Genomic DNA, 25,669 nt, shown 5'->3' on the forward strand with positions numbered 1-25,669 from the left:
GAATAAAGAAGATATATGTACGTGTATGTATGTGGGTATATATATGTATATACCCACAAACACACACACACAGGAATATTCGCCATAAAAAAGAATGAACTATTGCTACTTACAATAGCATGGATGGATCTAGAGGGTATAAAGCTAAGCAAAATAAGTCAGTCAGAAAAAAAAAATACTCTATGACTTTACTCATATGTAGAATCTAAGAAACAAAACAAACAAACAAAGAAAAAAACAGATAAACAAAAAACCCAGACTCTTAGCTAGGGAGAACAAACTGTTGGTTACCAGAGTGGAGGGGGCGGAAGGATGGATAAAATAGGTGATGGGTTTTAAGTACTACACTTGTGATGAGCACTGGGTGTTATATGGAAGTACTGAATCACTATATTGTATACCTAAATGGATATTACACTGTATGTTAACTATACTGGAATTTAAATAAAGACTGTTAAGCTATTTAAATTCAATCATCAGACAATATGCCCCTTCCTTACTACGTCAATTTCCAAAAATTCTGTACAAGTGTATACAACTTTGGAAGTTCTTAAAACCTAAGAATATTTGTTTATGGGGCATACTTTGAAGTAAAATGCTACATAGTGTAATGGCAAACAATATATTTTCTTTACAAGGAATAGAAAACCCAATCCATTTCCTTCGAACTGAAATGTGCCTACTATACATCACCAAATCTATGAGTCTACCTACTAATACACAGAGTATTTTTTGTAACCATTAAGAAGGAAAACTGCCAAATAAACCAAGATATGCCACTGATTTCAAAAGAAACCTCAAATTCAGAGATGATAAAGTATGAAAAAAATGGCTCTCTTAAAAATCAGTGAAATGCAGAAATACCATGGAAATGGGACTTAGTGAATACAGAGGTAGATGAAGAGTGGTGAAGACTAGTCTTTTGATTCTTAGGAAAGTAAGTGCAATACTTCTGTCCCATTATCCAAAAGCAAACTGCTACTCCACGAGGCAAAGTAACTCTACTCACCCTTCAGCATCAGGGTCTAAAATGACAGCCAGTTCTGTTAATACAAGTCCTGCCAAATAATGCTGTTGGCGGAAAGGCACAGACAATTCAAACATATTTGCAATCTTCTGGTCTTGTACGTTTGTGGAAAATCCAGAACTCTGTTTGGGAGTGAGGTAGAAGAAAACTACAATAGCTGTGCAACAAAACATCCTACAGACAGAACATTACAATAAAGGCAGTATGAGCATTATCTCAAAGTAAGATACACCTCGCTTAGGGTAGCTTATTTTACATCACTATTATTCACATTGGAGAAAGTAACTCCTCTTACTTTTGGTATAGGAAGCTCTGATAAAATAACACTTTAAATTATTTTCAATTTCCTTTTTCTCATATTGAAACTTTTCCATCTTTTTAAAATCTTTATTCTTTTAGCCATTTAATGTTTCAATATACCTTAAAGGAGAAAAAAAGTAACTAAATCCAAATGATATATTATGTATTTACTGCTGAGTACAAAAGATATATTGGTAGTCAAAGCTATTGATTTCCAGAGAAAGTCCAAATACCAGTAAAACTGTTTTTCAGAGAAAATACTATCTTTAGAAAATTACTATCATTTTGTCATTCACTCACAGTTTTTAAAAGAGTTTTAATACTGCAAAATAGCATCCTCCCAAGATATAGTTCAGGACAAAAGTGTCTACAATCTCATCCCCCTCTAATTCATATTCAAGACCAACCATATGGGGAACAAGAGAATGGAAGGAATTCTGTTAATTTCTTGGCTGAATGAGATGTTCAAAAGGGAGTAAGGTAAACAAATGTGTTTCATTAAAGGTTTTAGGAACTATACTATGATTAATCTGTTCCTCACTGGACAGCCACATCTCTGGCAGAGGATGTGGAAGAAAGCAAAAGACTAGCCTTATCCATTATAGAAAGAGGTGTATGCTAGCCAGGTCAAAGAGTATGTGAAAATAGGCCAATCCATAAGCTTTTTCATAAAGGCAAAATGTTTTCTAATCTAGGTAAAGTTTAAAAAAAATACATATTTTTATAATGAATCTGAGATTGATCTAGGCTACGGAATTACAACCAGGAATTAAATAACTCAAAAATAACACTACAAAAAGTTAAGAGATTAAGAAAGCTTAAGAAAGCAGCTTGTCTGCCTTAGGAATTACAAAGCAGAAAGAATGTTTCACTAGAAGGAGCTTCTCTGATATTAAAACCAGAAAATCCCTTTATCTCAATCTGTATGACAGGACACGAAGTAATTGCTTTGATAACCCCTTTTTGTCTTGACAGAGACCACTTGCTACTCAAGTCCATTGCCACCCAAGAAAACCTTACAGACATCCACCTACTTTCCTTTGGGTTTTCAAGGTACAAGAGATGTAGGCAGGGCTTCCTCGGACTGCCCTGCAGTTTGACTTCTTTCCCAGCTACATTATGCCTCATGCCTTTTCCTTTCACAGGTATTGGTCCCAAATAAACATCTTCTAGCCCAGACTCAAGACAACTTTGCATTTGCTTCTAGAAAACCTGATCTGCAAAAAAACATCTCAATGGGCTTATCTAAGTGAATTCACGCACGTGGATGTGCACAGATCTGTAAGAGGACAACATGGTAGTTAAGACCTCGGGCTCTAGAATAAAGTCAACACGTGGCTTGACTCAAAGTCTAGCTCTGCCACTTATTACTGTGTAATCTTGAGCAAGCTCATGACTTTTCTGTGTTTCATGTGCAAAATGAAAATAATAGAATTTACCCCCCAGAATTACTCTAAGGAGCAAATAATTAATACTTACAAAGCCTTTAGCATGGAGCCTATCACACAACTATTATTCAACAGTGTTTCCTACCATTTTCTCCAGTGTTCAGAAAGCTTTCGTACAAACATGGGCTCTATAAAAAACTTTTTCAGACACCGCATACCTGAGATGTTGCCGAAGAAACAGATGGCGACGGTGATGCAGGGGGAGTGAGCAGACTGCAGGGCAGGTTCAGTGTAACGTAGTGCTCGTGGCTGCAGACAATTCGTAGAAAATCCAGTCTCAAAGACACCAGCACACTTGGATTTGGTAATGAATATAGCTTTGAAGATACCTTGTAAGCATTACATAAATAAAAGAATACCAATTGAATTCATCATTTCTCTAAGCCAACACCAGAAGGACAGATGAAGTACTGAGTGAGCAGTTTTGGGTTTTGTGGTTTAAACAACAGTATCAGCTTTTTCCAGAGTTACTGCTAGAATAAAAAAATAGGGAACTAGAAGATCTACTTAAGATGTACAAATCCACTGACCAGGCTAAAAGTCATATTCTCTATATTTACAATATAGCATTAATATTTCCACTTCTCAAAGATACACTTTATGAAGGAAAAGTATATGACCAAAATAACTTCATAAAAGAAATGATCCATTGGGGGTGCCCTGAGTGGCTCAGTCGTTAAGTGTCTGCCTTCGGCTCAGGTCATGATTCCGGGGTCCTGGGATGGAAACCCCACATTAGGCTCCCTACCTGGTGGGAAGCCTGCTTCTCCCTCTCCCACTCCCCCTGCTTGTGTTCCCCCTCTCGCTGTGTCTCTGTCAAATAAATAAATAAAATCTTTTAAAAAAAATAACAAGAAAACGATCCATTCTTTGGATAATTAGCACCCTGTGTTAACCTATATTTATGATTAGCTATTTGTCTATTCACCCAGCTACATGGTAAGCTACGCTGAGGAGACATATACACACTGACTTGAAAGTTTTGGCATCCCTGGGGTCTAGCTCGATGTTTGGCAACCACAGAAAGTCAATGCTTAAAGAACAACGACAAGATCTGAGGAGCAACAGAACATGAAATTCTGGGGGGAAAGTAAAAATAATACATACTACTGCAAATACTTCCAAGTGGGTCAGTGACCACATGTAGTTTTAACTTCTCTATTAAAAGGAACATACAGGGGCACCTGAATGGATCAGTTGGTTGGATGAGCATCCAACTCTTGCTTTCAGCTCAGGTCATGATCTCAGGGTTGTGGGATCAAACGCCATGTTGACTTGTACTCATCGCAGAGTCAGCTTGGGAGTCTTTCTCCCCCCTCCATATGCCCCTCCCCCCAATCATATGTACACTCTCTAAAATAAATCGGTCAATCTGTGGAACACACAACAAAAGTAGCTGATAGAACAGATCTTCAAAATTCTAAATATTAGACTGCCAAACAGCATTCTAAACCAGTAATTCTCAGAAACGAGCCTGTGGACCAGTGGGAAACGTTGCACAAGCACTGTGTCCCACACGTCCCTCCCCTACCCCTAGGATTCAAACTCCTCAGTAACTCTGGGATAGGACCCAAGAGCTGTGTATATTTAAATTTCCTTTAAAAGGTAATTCCAGAATGATTATACAGCTCACTACCCACATGGCCTAAGAGGACCAATAACTAATGTTTTCCAAAAGGCATATTCATCAGTTGATAAAAATGTTAAAGTCAGCTGTTTGTAGAAAAGTTCCAGGATGCTTTTTTAGTAAAAGCAACATAATGGAAAAGATAAATAAATTAAAAAAATAATAAAAGCAACAAAGTGATTGACTGGGGATTTGGGTAAACATCCATCCATGATTCTAAACTCTACAATGTCTAAGTCTACATTAGGGGGACTACACAGCAAAATGCAGTTGCTTTAAAAATCACCCAATAAATACACAAACAAGTTCATTTGGCTATACATTGTAACTGGTACTCTTACATGGCATCATGGGGGTTGCTTTACATTATTTTTTTCTATTATATTTTTTAAAGTTTATTTTATTTATTTATTTTTTTAGTAATCTCTATACCCAATGGGGGGCTCACACTGACAAACCCAAGATCAAGAGTCACATGCTCTTCGGACTGAGTCAGCTAGGCACCCCCAGGGCTATTTAACATTCAGTCTAGTGACTTGCTGATCTGCTGCAAAATGGGAATCAAAGGTCCCTGCTGGGCCAGTAAAACCAAGGAAAAGTCAGCTGTACAGATATCAACTTGCCATAGGCCTGTGTCCTCATAAAACTAATGAAATTTATTTTTGTCTTACTAATAAAAATACCCTGCTTTTATTTTTTAAAGACTTATTTATTTAAGAGAGAATGAGAGGGAGCGAGAATAGGGGGAGGGCCACAGGGAGAGGGAGACAAGCAGACTCCCAGCTGAGCAGGGAGCCTGACACGGGGCAGGGCTCGATCCCAGGACCCTGAGATCATGACCTAGGCTGAAATCAAGAGTCAGATATTTAACCAACTAAGCCGCGCAGGTTCCCCAGAGAGTCTCTCTCAGAGCCTCTCCCTCCACCCCTTCTGTTCATGCTCTCTCTCAAATAAATTCTTTTTAAAAAGAAAAATGCTGTTTTTTAAAAACATCAGTAAATGAATGCGTTCTGGAAGATATCTAAGCTGTAACTCTAAAAACAGCAAACACAGTATTTAAATTATTTGTTAACTATTACTAATTATGCATTACCTGTTTATAGCAGGTCTTAATAAGGCTAAAGACAAATCCTCTATCCATAACAGACAACAGATCATTGAGAAAGAATGCAAGGCTTGTGTTGAGTCTCTCAACCATTTCTGTGTCCTGGAAAACAGAATAAAAAGCAAAAAAACAAATAAGAGTATGACAGCTTAATGTGAGTTCGACAGAAATTTAATTTTTTAACAAGTTATCATTACCTTCTGAAATCGTGAAACTATATCACTAGCAATTGTGCTGACAAGAGCAGCAATGTCATCCATGAAACGTTCTGGAAAACGACTTTTCCTTGGTGCATCAAGTTTATCATTAAAATATAAATGATGCACCATGCTCTTTACCTGAAAAAATAAATAAGGCATTAGTTTAATTTTTTATGAATGCAATTAACAGTTAATCATATCCGGGCTATTTTTTCACTACACTATGTTATTTAACAGATGGCTAAAATACTTCTAGCCCCTCAAATACTTTGAGACTCTCCCTGCAGTAGCTTATGTTCCCAAGAAGTATCAAACACCGTACAACTCAATCACTGCATCACCTTCATAAAATTATTCTGGCTACCAATATGAAAAGAATTATGGATATGAACAGAAAAATAGTTCACCTTTCAAATTTGTTTTAAATGAAATCTTTTCTAAGATGTAACATTTTGACATTCCATATATGCCCAACAGTAAGCTCTGAGACACTAGACACACTGACTTCACTGTGGTCTCTTCAGCATCTATAATATAGTGACGTATGGTGAGTGTACAGTAAACACTGATGACTCAATATGAATAGTAAACTCTTGGGCAAAAATTAACAAAGTGATTCACGTGTACAAAATGCTTCTGTGGGCACCTGGGTGGTTTAGCCTGCTGAGCATCTAACTCTTGGTTTCAGCTTATATCATGATCTCAAAGGTCCGGAGATCAAGCCCTGCACTAGACTCTGTGCTCAGTGCAGAGCCTGCTGGTGAGTCTCTTCCTATGCTCTTCCCCCGACATGCTGATGTGCACACTCGTTCCCGCTCTCTAATTAAAAAATACCTCTGGATATTGACTATTACAACAATGTGGTAATAATAATAAAGAATTCAGGGAAAGCAAAACAAAGTTTCAACAATTAGTAATCAGCAGAGTTACGTTTTAAACTGTAGCTTTTTAACTATTCTTAAGATATCTGAACATACACGTAAGACTATCAAAAAATCAAAATTACAATTTGATCTTATATTAAAAGCACAAGAATTACAAACTTGGTGTTTATTCTCCAGAGGGGGAAAAATGAGAAGCCTATCACTTACATAGGGTCCCTGACTTATTTTCTTCTGTAGATTAGTAAATCTCTAGAAAAACTGTCTTCTTATCCCCAATATAGGTAACACTCAATGCTGAGAATGACCCTATGACATACTCTGGAAGCTCCTTCTGTTTCTTGTCTTCCTGCCTTCCTTTTTGTTATTGTTGTTTTGTTTTCCATTATATTTTTACACATTCCTCTTTTGGAAGAAAAAGTTTCAATGACTTCAGCTTTCTAGAGGTTGAAGAGGAAGAGTCCCTAGTGTCAGAACGCCCGAGTTTGAAGCCCAGTTCTGTCTCTCTGTGCATTGAAAACCCCTAGCCCACAGGGACAGTGCTACACATAGTACATACTTGGCAAATCTTCATTGCTCTTGTGTATATATGAGTTTATATGTATATAAATATTAAGATATTAATCCATTTGTTTTTAATATCATGTATTAAACTGAGCCGAAAGTGTTGTTATTAAGCTTTCGAACCATGAAAGCAGTGAGAATCTTTAAAGCCCTTTTTATCTATGTTTGGGATGAAATCTAAAATACATTATGTGCTAGCCACATCCAGACTAAGAAATAAGGTACCATGTTTTTCTTTAAAAAGAGAGCTGGTTCTGCAACCATCTCTAAAATAATAGTTAAGCAGAGCCTTCTAATTCCACCTGAATTATGCTCAGTGTCCACAGTGTTTATGCAGAGATGTAACAAATGTTAATTTTGTATTGGAGGCAGGTGTCAAACCCTAAGAAGGACAACTGAAAAGGCTTTTTAGGATAAAATAATGAGCTAACACAAAGTTGCCAACTAAGGAAAACAGTATTAAAAATGTGTTGGGCTTGCTCACCATTAACTCAAAAAAGAACCAGGCTTGTTGCAAAGCTGATTCCCGCACGCTGCCACTGCAAACAACCCACTGCAAAGCCAGCTCCTCATGAAAAAGCTATCCAGAAGTAAATCCAAAGTTATTATCAAAGTCATATCTGCTGATAACACAAACCAAACCATAATGCAATTACAAATGAAGATATAATGAGAATAAGCAAAATAAGGCAGGTGAACCATTCAATGATGCAGTGAGGACACCCATTAACGAAACGGCTGTTTATACATGGAAGACAGTGGCATGTTGAACAGCTGAAAAAATTACATGTTATCTTGCAGTAAAATGTAATTTTAAAAGGGCAGGTGGGAAACAGCCTCCTAAATTGTACCTGCAAACAGAAACTAGACCAAAACTCACAGTTACAAATACGATCTTGTTTGTGCCTTAAATACATATTCCAACATATGCAAATACATTCATGAACTTTGCTGGTACAATTTAGGAAATACCTTTAGAAATTTAAACTTTGATGTAAGCCATTAATTTTCAAGTTTTCAAGTATCTGAAGTCTTTTTTATAAACATAGCGGAAATTTCCTGCCTTATAATGGATATGCATACAAAGCATTTGCAAAGTAGGGTATATCGATATGAAAAGGACTAACAAAACTGTGCATAAGGGAAGCAAATCAACATATCTTACTAAGAGTGATAATTTTTCTAACTCATCTTCCTTTCCCTGGAGATTTAAAACACAAAACAGAGCAGTTACAGAAACAGAATTCAGAATTGATACATTTTTTGGTACTAAAATCTGATTATCAAATTTGATTTCAAACAGTCAATCCCAAAGATAAAACATTTCACTAACAAAAGAGCATACACTGGAGTGGTATGCCCAAAAAGGCAACAGACAAGCAGTGCTTGCTCAAATGTATTTTTAAACAAATAATTTAAATGCAATTATTGTAACATACTGGCTACATAAAGAAATCTTACATCTATTTAACTGTTGGAATTTTCCCCCTATACGGATTGTCTTCATATGAATCTACCTTTTTAGTTGGTAAGCGTCCCGTTAATGTTTGTAAGAAACTTGACGTCTCTGTGTGCGAAGACATACGATTACAACTTCGATCCATAGCCTATGGAGTGGAGGTGAATGAATGATGAGATAACATTAAAGTCTGCTGTGGAGGGTGCTGCAGCTCAAGGATTACATACAATTTTTTAAACAGTCTTACTTTGGTTTCAACAACTGTTTTATTATTGCTCATCTCATTTTTACCATTTTAAGCTGCTTTAATGACAGTGCATTAGAAGTATCAAAATGGCTTCTATGTACTTTTAGTAAAAAGATGAATTATTTTAATGATTATATAAATTCAGAGTGCTGCAAAGAATGAAACTTTTATCTGTGTGATCTATACACATGCACACATCCAGTAAGAAAATGTATAAAGTAAAAACATACTTCTCACTGGTCTCAGATCAAAAAGAAGAAATCAAGAGTTTTATATTCAATCAAGGAAATCAAAAGGTTAGAATGGTTTCTTTCACTTTTCACTATCAAAAACTACTATTCAGATCTGCCATGTATTTCAAATATAAAACGTTTATGATACTAAACATGAAATCAAATTCTTCAAGAACAAGAGCATTTCCCTCCAAAGCCAATACACAGATGAGAAGTATATTTTGAGGTGCCATGCAATATTAGCCATGAAGCAACTAGACTTAAGTAAGCAAAACCTAGTTCAACTAAGTTATACACAAATTTCATACTTTGCAACACAATACGAATTAAAATGGATTTTTGCTTCTGGTATTAAACCTTACAGCATGGGGATCATATACTGTTCACACTTAATTTCAGCTTAGTCCCAGTATTTCTAATCAGTAATTATGGAAAAAAAAAAAAAAAGGCAAGACAGTAAATGCTAAATGAAAAGGATATAATAGCTACACTTTAAACCAAAAGCAAATGGAAAACTGCCAGGTTTTTTCCACACAAATTTTTTTTTTTTTAATTCTTACTAAGTGTGCTACACTTACAGTAGAAACTGTTATCAAAGCCATCACTTGCATAAGCAGCAGGCATTGAAATACCAAGAGAGTATACAGGGAGGAAGTGGGAGGAAGAGACAGGAAGTAGGAAAGGACAGCATTACTGGTGCAACTGGTGGTATTCATGCATAGTAGTTGGAAAATGTGCTAAGTAAACAAAAATACACACTTTTTAATGATTAAAAAGCAAGCCACTGAAATCATAGTATGTACTAAAAAGTAATGTTCTAAAAAGAAACATCAGCAGCCAATAAAGAAACCTCTAATATAAACACCACCTGTGTTGATTCTGCACTTGGACTGGGGTTGGATCCCCATGGGGCAGCTTTTGGACCACCAGTGTTAACCCAGGAATTGGAGCGATCTAAACCCTAAGCATATAATAGAAAGCAGTTGGAAAGGAAAGAAATATTACATGTGGCATGCTATAAATTATTCTTAAAGAAATCCAGACTTTCCAATGCAAACATGTTTTTAATTAGTACTGTTAAAGCAACCAAAATTTCTAGGCATCAAGAAGTATTAGTTCACCATAATTACCTTATTACATAATTTGTTTTTAAATCACGAAGAATAATAAGTACAGCATTTAAAGACAATTTCTCTTTAGTTGGAGTACCAACTAAAGTTCCCACAGCACCATCCTCCCAAACCCTCCTTAAAGATGGCACGAGTTAGTAACATAATTTCCCCTGAATCTAAATAGGATTTAAAAGGGAAAAAAAAAAAAAAGAATTGAAGAAAATAATTTCATTCTTGTCTGAAAGACTTTATTTGCATTTTGTCATCAATTGAAATTTCTGTGTATTGATATTCCATAATTCCATTTGACCTTGCTTCCTCTTTTGCTTTCTTTTAACAGACCAACAAGAGAAATTAAGAAAACAAAAGAATTAAGAAAGAAAAAAGGGATCACTAATACTTGCTCCTGCCTAAAAATGAGGGTGGATTTGAGGTTGGGCTGTTTTACTGTGCTTGTTGTAATTAAATATAATAGGCTACTATTTTATATAAATATCATAAACAAAAGCATTACGATGGGGCTGGTCTGTAGGAATTCCATCTTCATTATCATGATCACCGACGTTAATTTAATATGCTACCAATGTGTACGATCAGAAGTGAATTACATCTGTTCCTCTCTGAAAGAAGTTACTATCCCAGGTGAAGAGAACCGGGGCTTTCATTTCTTAAATGTGACTGATCGTTAGAGTCACTCGGGAAGTTTTAAAACCTTCAGATTCTGGGCCCCATCCCCAGAAGTCCTGATTCAGCAACCTGGGCTGTGGCCTGGGAATCTATTAGAACTGGAGCCAGTTATAAGGGATTTTTAGAAGATTGTTGGAATAAGAATAATGAAGACAACCCAAGACAAGGTGACAAAGTATGGACCCAACCCCAGACAGCACTGAAGGATAGGTAAAGGAAAAACAACAGTAGTAACAACAATAATCAACTGTGTAGACACATGTGTATCATCTGGGAAGGTCAACAACAATAAATATGCAGGGCATTAACGCTATAAACAATTTAAGAATTTCTGAGAGTGAAGCCTATGTATCAGTACTATGGGAGGGAATGAGGATTAGGGAGAAGGAGGCAAGACAAACTGCTACCTCTCAAGAGCATAGGTTTTTAGGGAGAGTATTTCCTCTTCCTTTTCCCCCCTATTTTTCAAAAAATACAGAGTACTTGAATGATATAGTAAGTATCCATTTCCACTCATTTTTTTATATTGATTTTGATAATGTGTAAGATGAGTGTTGAAATTCAAATCCAGGTTCTACTGCTTATTAGTGGTAAAACCTAGGGTAAATTACCTAATCTCTTTTTCAGTTCCCTAGCATAAAATAGGATAATGATAGTCTCCCTCATATTGCAAAGATCAAATTTAAAAATGGAAGTAAATTACGAAATACAATGCTTCAAATATAGTAAACACTCAAAAAAGAGTTCTGGGTGCCTGGGTGGCTCATTCGGTTGGGCATCCGCCTTCAGTTCAGGTCATGATTCCATGGTCCTGGGATTGAGTCCCACATGAGGCTCCCTGCCCAGTGGGGAGTCTGCATCTCCCTGAGCCCCTCTCCTGACTTGTGCTCGTTCTCGTGTGCCTGCACTCTCTTTCACAAATAGATAAAATCTTTCAAAAAAAAAAAAAAAAAAAAAAAAAGCTCTAACAAAAACTTCCCAAGCATGTTTTTTAAAATGCTTTCTAGAAAAGTAAATGAGACAATATTCAAATACTAGTAAAATTATGTAATCAGATTTATTTAAAATAAAATACCTACCTTCTCAGAACCCCATATTATTTCAAACAAAAGCAAATCTGCAAACAATGTTTTTCAGATATGTTAAAACAAAAGTTTTCACCAGTCTCCCAAATTATGTCTCCACCATATAAAGTTCTTTCTGCTATTTGCAATTTTTACAACCACTATTCATGTTACAAAAATAATACATAAGCATCTGATTTTTGCAACATTATAACTGTGCTCTTCTACCATAAATTTCCACAATACCAATAATTTTCCTGTACTCTTAAATACACTTTTCAGCTCCTTAATTTCCTTTAAAATTAAGGCACATGTTAATCAGTAATGTGAGAATAAACAAATCTCTTTGTCATTGTATATTATATCCACAATACTGAGACTAAACGGTTACAATTACATCAAGTTGAAGTTAACTATTTAAAGAAAACCCATGGCCCATTATTTTGTAAAGCAAATAATTGCCACAATTTAAGTGTTACAAAGCTAAGAATTATATCTTAACTTAGTTAAGCAAATTCATCACTGATATTTAGTAATGTTAGAACTATGTTTACTGATCTCCAATGAACAGAACAGATTAACCAAGTGTGTGCACATGTGCATGAAAGAGCTTTTGTTTCTGTCACATCTCTGTAACATTATTTTGTCCCTTAAATATAGATAGGCTCCTTCCTTGAGCAAGGCTCATATTGTATTTGATTTGACATCAACACTGCTGTTAGAATTCAAAGTTTTGGCTTTGTATCCACTAGTCCTCAGCATAGTGCCTATCATACAGTAAGCTCTCAAGGTTAAATTTAAAAACAGGAGATAATGTATTACAAAGAAACTACATATTCACGTAAAATTGCACTGGCATTTGTTTAAACACAATAAAATTCAAACTTGTCATAATCATATATTTACATAATTGAATGTTAAAAGAACATTGCTAGGGCAAAGAGGTTGGTTTTGGCAAGAATAATTATGAAGAAAATCTCGCAAATCTGATTTTACAGTCATCAGAGTAATAAAATCCTACTGATGTTAAGTATTCTTGAATTTTAGGAGCTCTGCATTTTATATTAAAGAACAAAATATAAGACCAAATGTCTTCTGATCATTAAACACATAATTAACCCTGACAGCAAGAAGGCAAACCAAACATAACTCTTAATGGAGGAGTTTATTCTCGCCATCCTCACTAACATTCATTCACTGAGTATCTATCGAGCAGCTTCAATACGCTGGCCACCATGGGTGCTTAGGTTTTATCATTCAGCAACTATGCCTGTCCTCATGGAGCTCATACTGTGATAAAGGTAAGGTAAACAAACACCAAATAATAATTAATAACTAAATTATATGCTACATTAAAAGGCAGTAAATGTTATGAGACAGAGAATGAGGCGATCAGAAGCCCCCACGATAAGACTAAAGAGAAAGCAGCCCAGGTTATACATTTAAGTAAGGTGGTCAGAGTAGACCTCATTGAGAAGGTAGTCCTCTGAATAAAGGCTTAAAGGAGGAGAAGGAGTTAGTCACAGGATTATCTTGCTCAGAGGAATGATATAATCTAAAGTTATTTATTTATTTTTTTAAGTAATCTTTACATCCAATGTGGGGCTTGAAAGGCACGAAATCTTTTTCTGGGAGAATGGGAAAAGTAACTGGAATAAAAAAAATATAGCATAATTGCCCAAAAGCATTGAGAGCTCTCTTGAGCTCCATGGCTTTTCATTTCAAATGAGACCAATAATGATACTTCTCAAGTCATGTTCATTAGCACAGGTGCCAACATGGCACAGATGGATGACTGGGTTCAACTATGGTATGAGATTTGGTTAAGCAAGTAAAATGAAATGGGAGAAGGATAAGGCAATTGAGATTTAATTATAATAGGGATAACTATAATGACGGGTCATGGAGCGGCACCTGGGTGGCTCAGCCAGTTGGGCGTCTGGCTTTTGATTTTGGCTCAGGTCATGATCTCACGAGCCTGGGACAAGCCTGGGACAGAGTCCTGAGTCAGGCTCTGTGCTCAGCAGGGAGTCTGCATCTCTGCCTCTCTTCCCCTCTTCCTCCACCCCTCCCCTCACTTGTGTGTGCACTCTCTCACTCTCTAAAATAAATACACAAATCTTTAAAAAAAAAAAAAAAAGATTGGTCATAGAGTTTAAGCTAGCTAGATTGGAAGAAAGAACATTAAGGGATTGAGACACAGTGAAAGGTCATTAGATCAAGTGATGGGACATTACAGAAAAGTGCTGGGAGTTGAGGTACTAGAGAGAAAAACTGGAGCTAATAGAGAACACAATTCATGAAACTGAGATTGTGAGGTTTAACGTTATTAGTAATGACAACATCTAGGGTATGACCAGCAGGGAGTCTGCTTCTCCCTTTCCTTCTGACCCTTCCCCTACTGGTGCTTGCTCACACGTGCGTGCTTTCTCTGTCTTGTTCTCTCTCTCTCTCTCTCTCTCTCACACACACACACACACACACACAGAGTTTCTTGAATTTCCAGACCAATGAAGTCAGAAACTTCAGATTCCTTATGATTTTAACAATGAGATAAAATTATACACACTATTAGTGATTATGACTAAATGATATTCCAAAATAAAGTAACTATCAAAAATTTTCCAAGAGGAAACACAAAATCCATTTAAACAAAACTTGACTAGAAAGGGGCTATGATAGAGACACATTCTCATCTTACGATAGCTTTCTCAGAAGTTTATGTAATTATATAGATACTACATATCAGCAGAAGTTAATGTCATCATGTCTCATTCTATGAACTACATGAAAAAAGGCAAATAATTATTCAAATATATGTAAACCTTTGTTCTAAAGTTTGATGTTATCATCTGTCCAATACACCATATAAAGGAAAACTCTAGAATTATGCTAGATGAGACATAATGCAAATCTTATAGAAGTTAAGAGGCATTTTAAAAGTAGAACCTTGAGGACAATGGTGTCTTTTTCATCTCCGTAGCTCTTTTTTTTTTTTAATTTTAAACTTTTTTTTATAAACATATAATGTATTATTAGCCCCAGGGGTACAGGTCTGTGAATTACCAGGTTTACACACTTCACAGCAGTCACCATAGCACATACCCTCCCCAGTGTCCATGTCTGTAGCTCTTTAACAGGAAAATTTCTTATTCACAAGTCAGATTCATTCTACAGAAGAATTATATTTATAGTATACAAATAATCCTAAATACTAGCTCTATTAAAATGAGATACATTCAAGAATGAATACAAGGATTAAAAAAAAAAATCTGAGTTCTTTTCCTAAAGATGGAAATATATGGGGGGGAAGGGCGCAGGAGCCTTCCCTTTGACAGTTGCTGTGTTACTCAGGTTACTTTTGCACAAGCCCACATACAGGCATTTGCACATCACTCTCAGGGAGTTCACAAAAAGTGAAAGTCGTTTAACTAGAATAAGGTCTGTATGGATCTGTAAGTTACTAAAATCCATGTTTGTTATTTGAAATAGACTACAAAATATATTTTTGATCTGTGGCAATTACTTTACAAATTACTTGTTACTTTAAAAGAGCAATGCTTAAGTTCATTAGAAGCTTCTGAATGTAAAATTTCTATAGCTATATGAGCAGATAGAAGACCCGATGTTTTTGTCAATGTTCAAGTATTTCATGTAACAAACCAAGATTGTTTGGAAAAAAAAAAAAAGAAATACTGTAATTCAGGCTGAGGGTGAAACACAGAGGCTAGAACATATTTATTAATTCTTCCTTAGATCTTAGTCAACAGACTAAAAGTGCCAAAGAAAAGTTGGCTGTGATTCTGCAGCAATGGTATCTTCCTCCTTTCCAACAGCAAAAAATACATCTGAAATGGTCTTTTATACATTTGTATATAAAACGATTTACTGGCCTAAGTCTTACTATTTTTTTCCAGCTTGTTTAAATTTGGAGTTATTCTTGAATATTACCTATAAAAAGGTAAAAACTATTCCTTAATTTTTTAGGTGGCATTAATAAAGATGCTGTAAATAAAATACAGTGAGATCTTATACTAGCTAGCCTCTCACTTGTTACCTGGAATAATCATTAATCATCATTAAATAAATCATATTTTTCAAGCTCTGGGGCATCTTTATATAGAGTTTTCCACTGAAAGGCAGCTCTATTACCAATCAAGGCTAATCAATGGTCTTGATATTTTTCATAGAAAGGATGGAGGGTCATATTTTAAATCAATGATGTGATGTCCCTTCTACACAGCAGTCAGGTCTCTTGAGTTCTACAGGAAATTAATCATTTTTCACAGGATGGAGTACCATACAGACAAAAGTGCTATATGGACTGGTCATCCTGGACAAATTTCTTAATTTGGCAGATTTCCTTGAGCAGACTGCACAAACCAGTTTGTAACAGCAAGCTTAATTAATAGAAACATGAGGCACTTAGTGCAGACTGATTGAAAGGTACAATGTCTTACCTGTTACTAACTCAAAAACATTTTAAAATTAATAAATTAAAATCGGGCATTTCTCACTTTCCATAAACCAAAAACCAAATGTATATTTTCTTCAGTTTACCTTACTGCCGATGATTGACCGTACTTCATCATCTGGTGACGTGGGAGTCCCAGATATATCTGGATTACTATTACTAAGGCTCCGAGAACGATTTAAATTAAGGCTTGCAGGTCTCACAGCAGATCTAGCCATTGTGGCATAATGCACTGATCCTCCCAAACCCCCAGGACCTAGAGTTGTATATAAAATAGCACATAATTAAACAAAGAAAATTAGTCAGGAAAGGACCTGGAAAAATCTCTGCCACTTTGCAAAATTCCACATAAATAATGAATTATTTCTAAATGAAAAATACTATAAATTAAAAAAAAACCTCAAAACAATGACAGCTACCCCAAGATATCCTATTTTACAGCAGTTGACAAAACCACATGGCAATGATAAAGTCACTACCTTGTCAATGTTTCTGATTATATATTAAATGTACAATAAAAAACAAGATAGAAAACACACACATATATACATTTCTTTCTCTTCAGATATGAGTGTATCTAGGACTCGAAATGCTCTGGCTGATGGCTCTTCCTTTTTCCCACCCCTCCTACTCTGTCCTGATACACGGTCACTGGAAGACAGCCAATTTACTGTCAACATCTCTTGAATGAGACTGTGTTTTGTTTCTGCATCTTCATCAATGACAATCTGAACTATACCAAAATGGCATCCTTATGATATACTTATGTATGTATTCTCCACACAATTCTAAGAGCCCGAGTTATAAAAGCAAGAATTCCTCTGTTTAAAATCAACTATATTCAACCATCATTCAACATATTCTATGAATATAAAAATACCCAGCAATTGTAACCATAATTTATCCCCATTTTCTTAAAAAAATCCTTCATATTTGCAAATGACACACTCCTGTCAAGTAACTGATTTACACAGTCTTTCAGGTCAGCATGTAAAAAAGATGTTTTGTAAAATCTGTGGAATTCTAACAGTGTACTGAATGAAAGGGTAAAATGGAGGAATATTGTACATATCCACAATACAACTTCAGAGCCTCAAGTATTATAATTTTAAAAAATCGAGAGAATAACCCAGAATATGAGTCAATAACTTCTCTTTTTGCAATTAAGAAATAAAATGAGCTAAAACTTAGAGCCAGATTACTATTATGTCTAGTTTTCATAATCAATGTCATATGTAGTTATCATCATTATTAATGTTGCCAACAGCTGGAAAAGGACACTTACCATTAGCATTAGTGATGAATGATGATTCATACAAATGTGTGAGCAGATTGAAAGGTACGCACAACATAATCATTAACTAACAACTAAAGAGTTACTGAAACTGAGACATCCCTCCACCCCACCACCACACTACCACCAATGTCATATAAAACCAAGTAACCACTTTGGGCGCTGATACTCACAAAGGATGTATTATTTCACTGACCATGAAGAGATCAGGACTTTTCTAGAGAATATCCTTTTACATTATTGTAGGTTTCACAAAGTTATCAGGGAACTAAGCCACCCTATTTCATCTTTAATGTCAACATTCCAAATGACAAATTAACATTCTATTTATCTCATCAAAACAAGGAATGATAAAATGCTTCCAGAGACAAAGAACTTATTTTCAAGGTTTCCAAGAATTAATTCAACCAAGCTCTAATTCAAATTAAAGGAATCTATATAAATAATGATGCCTGAAGATGTAAAATAATTATCCAGCACCTAGCATAGGCCATGCTACTCAGCAGGCACTTAATAAACACTTGCTGTTGAATGAATGCATCCCACTGGGACTATGAGATTATTTCAAACTGGCCATGAACATACAGTCTATGCAAGAGAATCTCCAAGTAAAAGGAATAAAATACCTGGTGATGGTGAATTAGGATAAGTATTTGGTAGGCGAAAAACGTAATAGATGTATGAGGCAAGAAGGCTGTTCCTGCCATGCTGGTCATGATTTCCTTCCAAGTTTTTGTGGAGCCGATTTATAATTGATGCCATGGCTTCAAAGGATGCTTGACCTAAATTAACTTTTAAGAGGGAGGAACACATTTTTGTATTAATGTTTTTAAACTGTAAATTCCAAAGAGATCAAGGTTTTGTCATCTCTGTATGTGTTAAGTATAGTGATTGTGCACAGTAAGTGTATAAAAATGATATTTGAGGTTGTTTTTAATGATATCTTGTATTAATTAGGTGAACCAAATTACTTTTCTACACAAAATTTCAAAATACTTATTTTACTAATTTAACATGAAAACTGTATAGGTTTGCTCAGTTAAAAAACAGAACCTCAACCAACAGGTACCTATTATTTTGTAAAACAATACATAGCACATAAAAAAAAAAGACATCTATCTTCTGTATCACCTCTGAAAAGTCACTTCTTGTTTAAGACTGAAAACCCAAGTAACATACAATAAGCACGTGTTACTCTTGCTTAAAAAAATATTAACAATGAAACAGATTATTAAAAATATCAACTTAATGGGGTACCTGGGTGGCTCAGTGGGTTAAAGGCTCTGCCTTTAGCTCAGGTCATGATCTCAGGGTCCTAGGATCGAGCCCCGTTATCGGGTTCTGTGCTCAGCAGGGAGCCTGCCCCACCCCCCATCTCTGCCTGCCTCTCTGCCTACTTGTGATTTCTGTCAAATAAATAAATCTTTTAAAAAAATAAAAAATTAAAAAAAAATAGCAACTTAAAATACTAAGAAAAGAGGATAGCGAATAAGCATCATGACTGACACAAGTGAATTGGTAAAAGAATTGGGCACCTAGAGGAACAAGCTGAGGTAAGATGGTATGGCATTTTCAATGTCAGGCTAAGGAATATCTACCCAGTCATTCAAGTGAGTACATAATGAGAATTTCGCAAAGTTCGGGAAATTCTGGTATCGCACTAAATAAATTTATAAAACAAACAGCCATTCTGGGCAATTAAGCCTCAGAGTCTGATTTATTCAATCAAGACACGAAATTATGCACAGAAATAAGGCCAATTAAATTTTCCTAAAAGTGGAATAATCCGATAAAGTGGTGAGGTAGGAAGGGGTGTCTGGGTGGCTCAGTCAGTTCAACATCTGCCTTCAGCTCAGGTCATGATCTCAGCATCCTGGGATGAAGCCTCCTGCTGGGCTCCCTACTCAAGGCTTCTCCTTCTCCCCCTGCCCCTCCCATCACCATCCCCACCCCCCCTCATGCTCTGTTCCTCTCAAAGAAATAAAAATCTTAAAAAAAAAAAAAGTGGTCATGTAGGACAATTAATCTATATATACTGAACTAGAAAAGAAACTAGAGATGCAGAGGCTTAAGTGGGCTGTGTTCCTGCTTAAATCCCTTTTCCTTTTCCTCATAGTAGCTATTCCAAACCATGAGGTCCACCAATTCTCAAAACCAGGCCCACTTTAGCCCCTTCTCAGAATATTTTGCTTTTTATCTCCCAGTAGAAATTTATAAAGTATTAAAGTCCTCACCTTTGTACTACAAATTTATCCAATCTGAAACCATTTTAATTTCCCTACCAACGAAAGCAGTGCTCCTCTCCTATATAACAATGATCACTTGACTTTTTTCCTACAGGCTTGCTTCATTAATTAAATCTTTCAGTGCCTCTTATATTTTTCTCCCCTCTCCACTAGTTTCTCAAAGCACATAAACATGCTCAAATGATTCCATTCTTATGCCACAGTCAACCCTCCTTCCTCTTCTAAGTAAATTTGTTTAAAAAACAGTGTGTAAGTTTTGTATTCCTTTCATCATATACTATGCACTACTTGGTACTATGCACTACTTAATTCTCTATAAACTGGTTTCTACTTTCACTATTTGACTAAAACTCTTATTAGTTTCACCACTGGACACTTATTTGGTAAATAAGACTGAGACTCTAGCGTCAGATGCTTGGGTCTGAATCCTGAGGCAAATTTTCAAGCACTGTGTTCATCACTCTACTTATTTGTGAGACAGTGGTAATAATACCTCCACAGTTGTGAGCATTTCATACATTACTATGAATAAAGCACATAGCAGTATTGATGGCATATAGTAAGTGCAAATGTCTGTTACTATTACATTATTATCTTACTTACATAATCTACAAAAATGAATGGTGCTGAATTTTTTTCTTAAAACCCTCTCCTAGGACTCCTGTGACAATACGCTATGCAACAACTCCTCAGTATTTCTTAACCCACCCCTCTTCTCTCATTGTCACCTCCTATTTTGGCAGGACCCCATAGTTTGTTGTATGAAATTCTGCAAGATTCCTAATTTGTCTTTTTGCCTCCAGATTTTCTCACTTTCAACCCATCTGCCCATAGCACACTCATCTTTATAAAAGCCAAACTGGGTTACAATATTTCCCCAATTAAGACCAGACCCTTCAAAAGCTATTGATTCCTTACAGAATAACAGTCCCAATTCCCGAAAGTGTCACAGAAGATCCCACTTCATCTCCCTCACTGCCAATATCATCATTAATCACCAATCCTCCAATTTATGACCACTTATAATTCCCCCTAAATTTCTCAGTTCACTTATCTGTCTGTATACCATATACATACTATTTCATCTCCTTGGACTAGTTATTTGCCTGTCAGACTCCTACTCATCTTCAAATGTTTGATCCAAGGATCACCTCTACTAACAAGTCTCCCCTAAAGTAGAGAAAGACAATTATCATACCGTTTCACTGATATGTGGAACATATGCAACAGCACAGAGGACCATAGGGGAAGGGAGGGAAAACTGAATGGGAAGAAATCAGAGAGGGAGACAAACCATGAGAGATCCTGGGAACCAAACTGAGGGTTACAGAAGGGAGGGGGTGGGGGGATGGGGTAACTGGGTGATGGGCATTAAGGAAGACATATGTGATGATGAGCACTGGGGGTTATACACAACTCACTACATCAAAAACGAATGATGTACTATATGCAGGCTAGCTGAATACAATAAAAATAAATTTTGAAAAACTTTAAAAATTAAAAATATAAAAATAAATATAATAAAATAAAATTCCAAGGAGCTGAACACTCCTCTCCTTTGTTCAACCATTTAACACAGATTTTTATAATGTGTTTTTCATACAAACTCAACTACTTTGAAGGATGTGGGGTGGAAGCTATTAGCAAAAGCAGAGGAACAAATCTTCGAAAGATAGTGGGAAACAGGAATACTTCTAATTCCAGAATAACACAGAAGAAAAAGAGAATAAAGATTTTCAGTCAATGAAGAAAAGAAGAGCTATCTTAAATAGAGGATAGCAGATGAGTAAAAATGTAGGCTAGGTAAATCAAACATCATGTAAAAAGCAAAATAATTTATCTGTTTGCCCGTTTTCCAGAATAGTCTCTGAGAGCCTTAAAATCAAGAACTAAGGCTTGGACAGAGCCTATCCGTGTCTGGCACATAGTAAGTGCTTCATCAATATTTGTAAGTGGATAAATGAATTTGTTTCCATAATCTAAGCTCAACTCTATATGGCACATTGGAACATTTTATAAAAACAAACAAAAGGAAGTTACTTTCTGGAATCAGAAATACCGTGCCCTCTGCTTCCCCAAATCAAACACAGTCCTTATAGATAACAAACAGTAAGTGATTCTATTTCTGCAAAATCCAGAAATACCAAGTTACAAACCTCCTAATTCCCCAAACATTAAGTAAAAATTACCTATCTGGCCAGCAATGACAGGAGGTCTAACAACTAAAAGTATCAGTTTATCAAGCAGAAGATGAAGAAATCGGACCACTGGTTCCAACTGAGATGAATTCAATGCCGAAATACTGCTCTTCAATTCATTTTCTAAGTTATTTTCCATGATTCGCATGTCTCCAATTCGGACTGGGAACATGTGTTCATCCAGAGCATTGACCAGAGCAAAAAATTTATCAAGATAAGGATCCTGAAACAAAGAATGAACAAAAGCATTAACCAATTACAACTGTTAATTCCCCCAAATTTGGACCAGATAAATATAAAATATATTATATAAAATAGCACATATAAAATATGTAAAACATTTTATATAATATAAAATAGCTCATGTAAATCAGTAATGCAAAAAAGAACATAAATATATACAAACACTGTTTCCAATTAAACACTATACCTATTCTCATTTATTATTGTAAAGTGGCCATTTTGAACACTACTGATTACTCAGAACTCTACTGATACTAATTAAGGATTTTTTTTTCTCCCAGTGTGAGACCATCTTACTGTTTTAGAACTTAATGATTGTGCAGGTCTGTTCATACAAGGCCTCTGTCCCTTATCAATTTATTACCACTCAGCTCCATCCAAACCCACAATCTTTGCCACAGTTTGTAATACCGAAGCTGGCTCTCTGAATTGCATTTCATCTTTGTCAGCTGGCCTGTGGTTACAGCTCAACCAGAGGGTACAAGAAACAGCCTTCTTTCTTCTTATTTGTTTTCCCAATGGCAGCTAGCAGATGCGAACGCTGGAGTTCAAAGGTGAGGGATGTGACAGCAGTGTTCACAGCAGCAATGGTGGCTCCTGTCCGCTAGCAGGTACCCTCCACACCCTAACATGGCAGGCAACGTGTGCCTGAAGCTGCAGTGTCTTCTCTTTGGAGGTCTGATTCTTCACCTTCAGGATCCTCCTCTAGGTTTCTAAGTTCTTTCCTTATCACTTTCTGCAACTGCTCTCTATTAGAACCACAAAATTTTCTTTTACCCCATTTAGTAGTGAATTACCTTTACCAGTAATTTTAATTGTGGCATTAACCCAGTTAACAATTATTTGTATCTAAATACAAATAACCCAGTTAACAATTATTTGTATCTAAACTGACTCCATTCGAATTACTGGCAATTTCCATCTCCTGACTACATTCTGACTGCTACTATTTAACCTCCTCCTACACTAACAGAACCACAGTCTTATTTAAAGCAATCATGTGCCCAGTCCCAGGGCAGATGCTTGCTCCCCCAGCCTGCTCTATCCCTACTGATGAGACGTGTACAGTGGTGACTGGGTACACAGCACTGTCCACGGAGATATGAGAAGTCGGCTGGAACTCCGGGAAGACTTTTACTTAGTTAATAGTGAAAATGAACTTTAAGACAATAATGCTGAACAGCTTCATTCACATTTATAGTTCTAATACTGTTCTGATTTGATAGGTAGGATTTAAATGAATACAAAAATTATTGATATCCAGTAAATTTTAAAGAGCTATAAGCAAAGTATAAAACATCATAAGAAACACTGTGTTCAGTTGATCCTTTTAAGAAGGCATACATGATGAAATTGTCTTACATAGTGGCAAAAGTTTATAAAATCTTGAGTATTACTCATCAGGTCAGTGAATGCCAAAGTGCTACAAGGTAGATACTTCCACTTTATCTTCTCCAACATTCACAGATTCTAAATCATCTCCATAATATATTTTGCCCCAATCCTTCTTTGTCACCTTAAGACAACACCTGTATCCACCTCTACAAAAACAAACTCAGGAGCAAAAGATAAATACACCACCAACTCCAAAAAGAAAACTAGTAATGACAATAGGAATTAAAAAGTCATGAAGAATAATCTATTTTTATACTTAAGAAAATATGATACTATTAAGGGAAAGAATCCATTTTAACAGTATAAATGTAACATCAATTTTTTTTTACTTTTACAACTGTACTCTTTATTTTAATGCCACAATTAAAATATTTATTGAAAATATCAACTTCTGTCACCATAGATTAATTTTGCATACTTTGATATAACAGTTTAATTTTGCTGTTGGCAGCCTTCCATGACTCCCTCCTTTCCCTTCCCTGGTTTATGTCCCACAGTGCCTACATCTGGCACTCAGGAACTTGGAAGGTCTACGTCTTCTTGCCCACTACAATACTCCCAGCTCCCATCACGGTGTGACATGCAATTGCCACATGATCAGAATGCGTTGACCCACTCCCTTCTTGGTGTGTATTTAGTTGTTTCCCAGCGATTAGTCTTGGTGTGGTAGTTGTGAGCTTGGGATTCCAAAACACACCTAGGTTTGAATCCTATCTCCTACCACCTCCTGGCTGTGTAGTAGCAGACACAGGGCTCAGCTTTCTCATCTGTGAGATGGGGTTAATGACCGTCCCTACCTCCTAAGATCTAGATAGAAACATCCAAAACATCATGGAGCGCTTGCGTATAAATTTTAAAATGTAACGCCCTCTGTCACCAGTCTTGTGTATAGGATTGATTTGGGACATTTAAGAAGAGACTGCAAGTAATGTCCACAATAGCCAAACTATGGAAAGAACCTAGATGTCCATCAACAGATGAATGGATCAAGAAGATGTGGTATATATACACAATGGAATACTATGCAGCCATCAAAAGAAATGAAATCTTGCCATTTGCAACAACATGGATGGAACTAGAGCGTATCATGCTTAGCGAAATAAGTCAAGCAGAGAAAGACAACTATCATATGATCTCCCTGATATGAGGAAGTGGTGATGCAACATGGAGGCTTAAGTGGGTAGAAGAATAAATGAAACAAGATGGGATTGGGAGGGAGACAAACCATAAGTGACTCTTAATCTCACAACAAACTGAGGGTTGCCGGGGGGAGGGGGTTTGGGAGAAGGGGGTGGGATTATGGACATTGGGGAGGGTATGTGATTTGGTGAGTGCTGTGAAGTGTGTAAACCTGGTGATTCACAGACCTGTACCCCTGGGGATAAAAATATATGTTTATAAAAAATAAAAAATTAAAAAAAAAAAAAAAAAAAAAAAAGAAGAGACTGCAAGTAAGATGGTAAATACCAACGTAACTGCCATCTAGTTTGAGAAACAAAACTACCATAAATTCAGCTGTAGTCCCGGTGGGCCTCGTTTCTGTTACGCTTCCTTTCCTCTCTCTCATATAACATCAATCTCATCAAAAGGGTAAAGACTATAGGAAACAGAACACATCCAGTATCAGAAAGGGAAAAACTCCACTGGAGCCACTCTTTTACTGGGAGCTACCTGTATAATGCTAAAATCTATCTACTACTACCTTTTGTTGTTGTTGTTTTAAAACAGAGGTTCTTGGTCTTACTTTTCCCTACTTCACTGCAGAAAAGAGTTAACATAGCAAGCTACTATCATTTGAAAGACCAGCTTACACAACTGATCCTTGGATGGCATCTGGGAACTTGGATTTCAAGAGACTTCCAACT

At 36.1% G+C, this 25,669-nt stretch overlaps 1 protein-coding gene across 13 annotated transcripts in view; it reads right to left on the reverse strand.

Moving 5' to 3' along the window:
• Positions 1 to 25,669, reverse strand: part of DOCK7 (dedicator of cytokinesis 7) — a 221,160-nt gene that overhangs the window by 64,573 nt on the left and 130,918 nt on the right. For 5 of the 13 annotated variants that reach the window (XM_045064643.1, XM_045064642.1, XM_045064640.1 and 2 more), the window contains exons 20-30: positions 22,158 to 22,389; positions 18,349 to 18,513; positions 16,515 to 16,684; positions 9,960 to 10,052; positions 8,670 to 8,759; positions 8,318 to 8,353; positions 7,637 to 7,732; positions 5,705 to 5,845; positions 5,496 to 5,609; positions 2,934 to 3,104; positions 1,010 to 1,149 (exon numbers count right to left, since the gene is read on the reverse strand). In XM_045064643.1, the coding sequence (XP_044920578.1) occupies positions 1,010 to 1,149; positions 2,934 to 3,104; positions 5,496 to 5,609; positions 5,705 to 5,845; positions 7,637 to 7,732; positions 8,318 to 8,353; positions 8,670 to 8,759; positions 9,960 to 10,052; positions 16,515 to 16,684; positions 18,349 to 18,513; positions 22,158 to 22,389 (1,448 nt within the window). The remainder of the gene's footprint in view (positions 1 to 1,009; positions 1,150 to 2,933; positions 3,105 to 5,495; positions 5,610 to 5,704; positions 5,846 to 7,636; positions 7,733 to 8,317; positions 8,354 to 8,669; positions 8,760 to 9,959; positions 10,053 to 16,514; positions 16,685 to 18,348; positions 18,514 to 22,157; positions 22,390 to 25,669) is intronic. The other 8 variants (XM_045064651.1, XM_045064650.1, XM_045064649.1 and 5 more) reach the window with 3 other exon arrangements.

The sequence above is a fragment of the Mustela putorius genome, unplaced genomic scaffold (assembly GCF_011764305.1).
Source record: "Mustela putorius furo isolate JIRA1106 unplaced genomic scaffold, ASM1176430v1.1 tig00003853_pilon_pilon_pilon, whole genome shotgun sequence".
NCBI classification, from domain to species: Eukaryota; Metazoa; Chordata; class Mammalia; order Carnivora; family Mustelidae; genus Mustela; species Mustela putorius.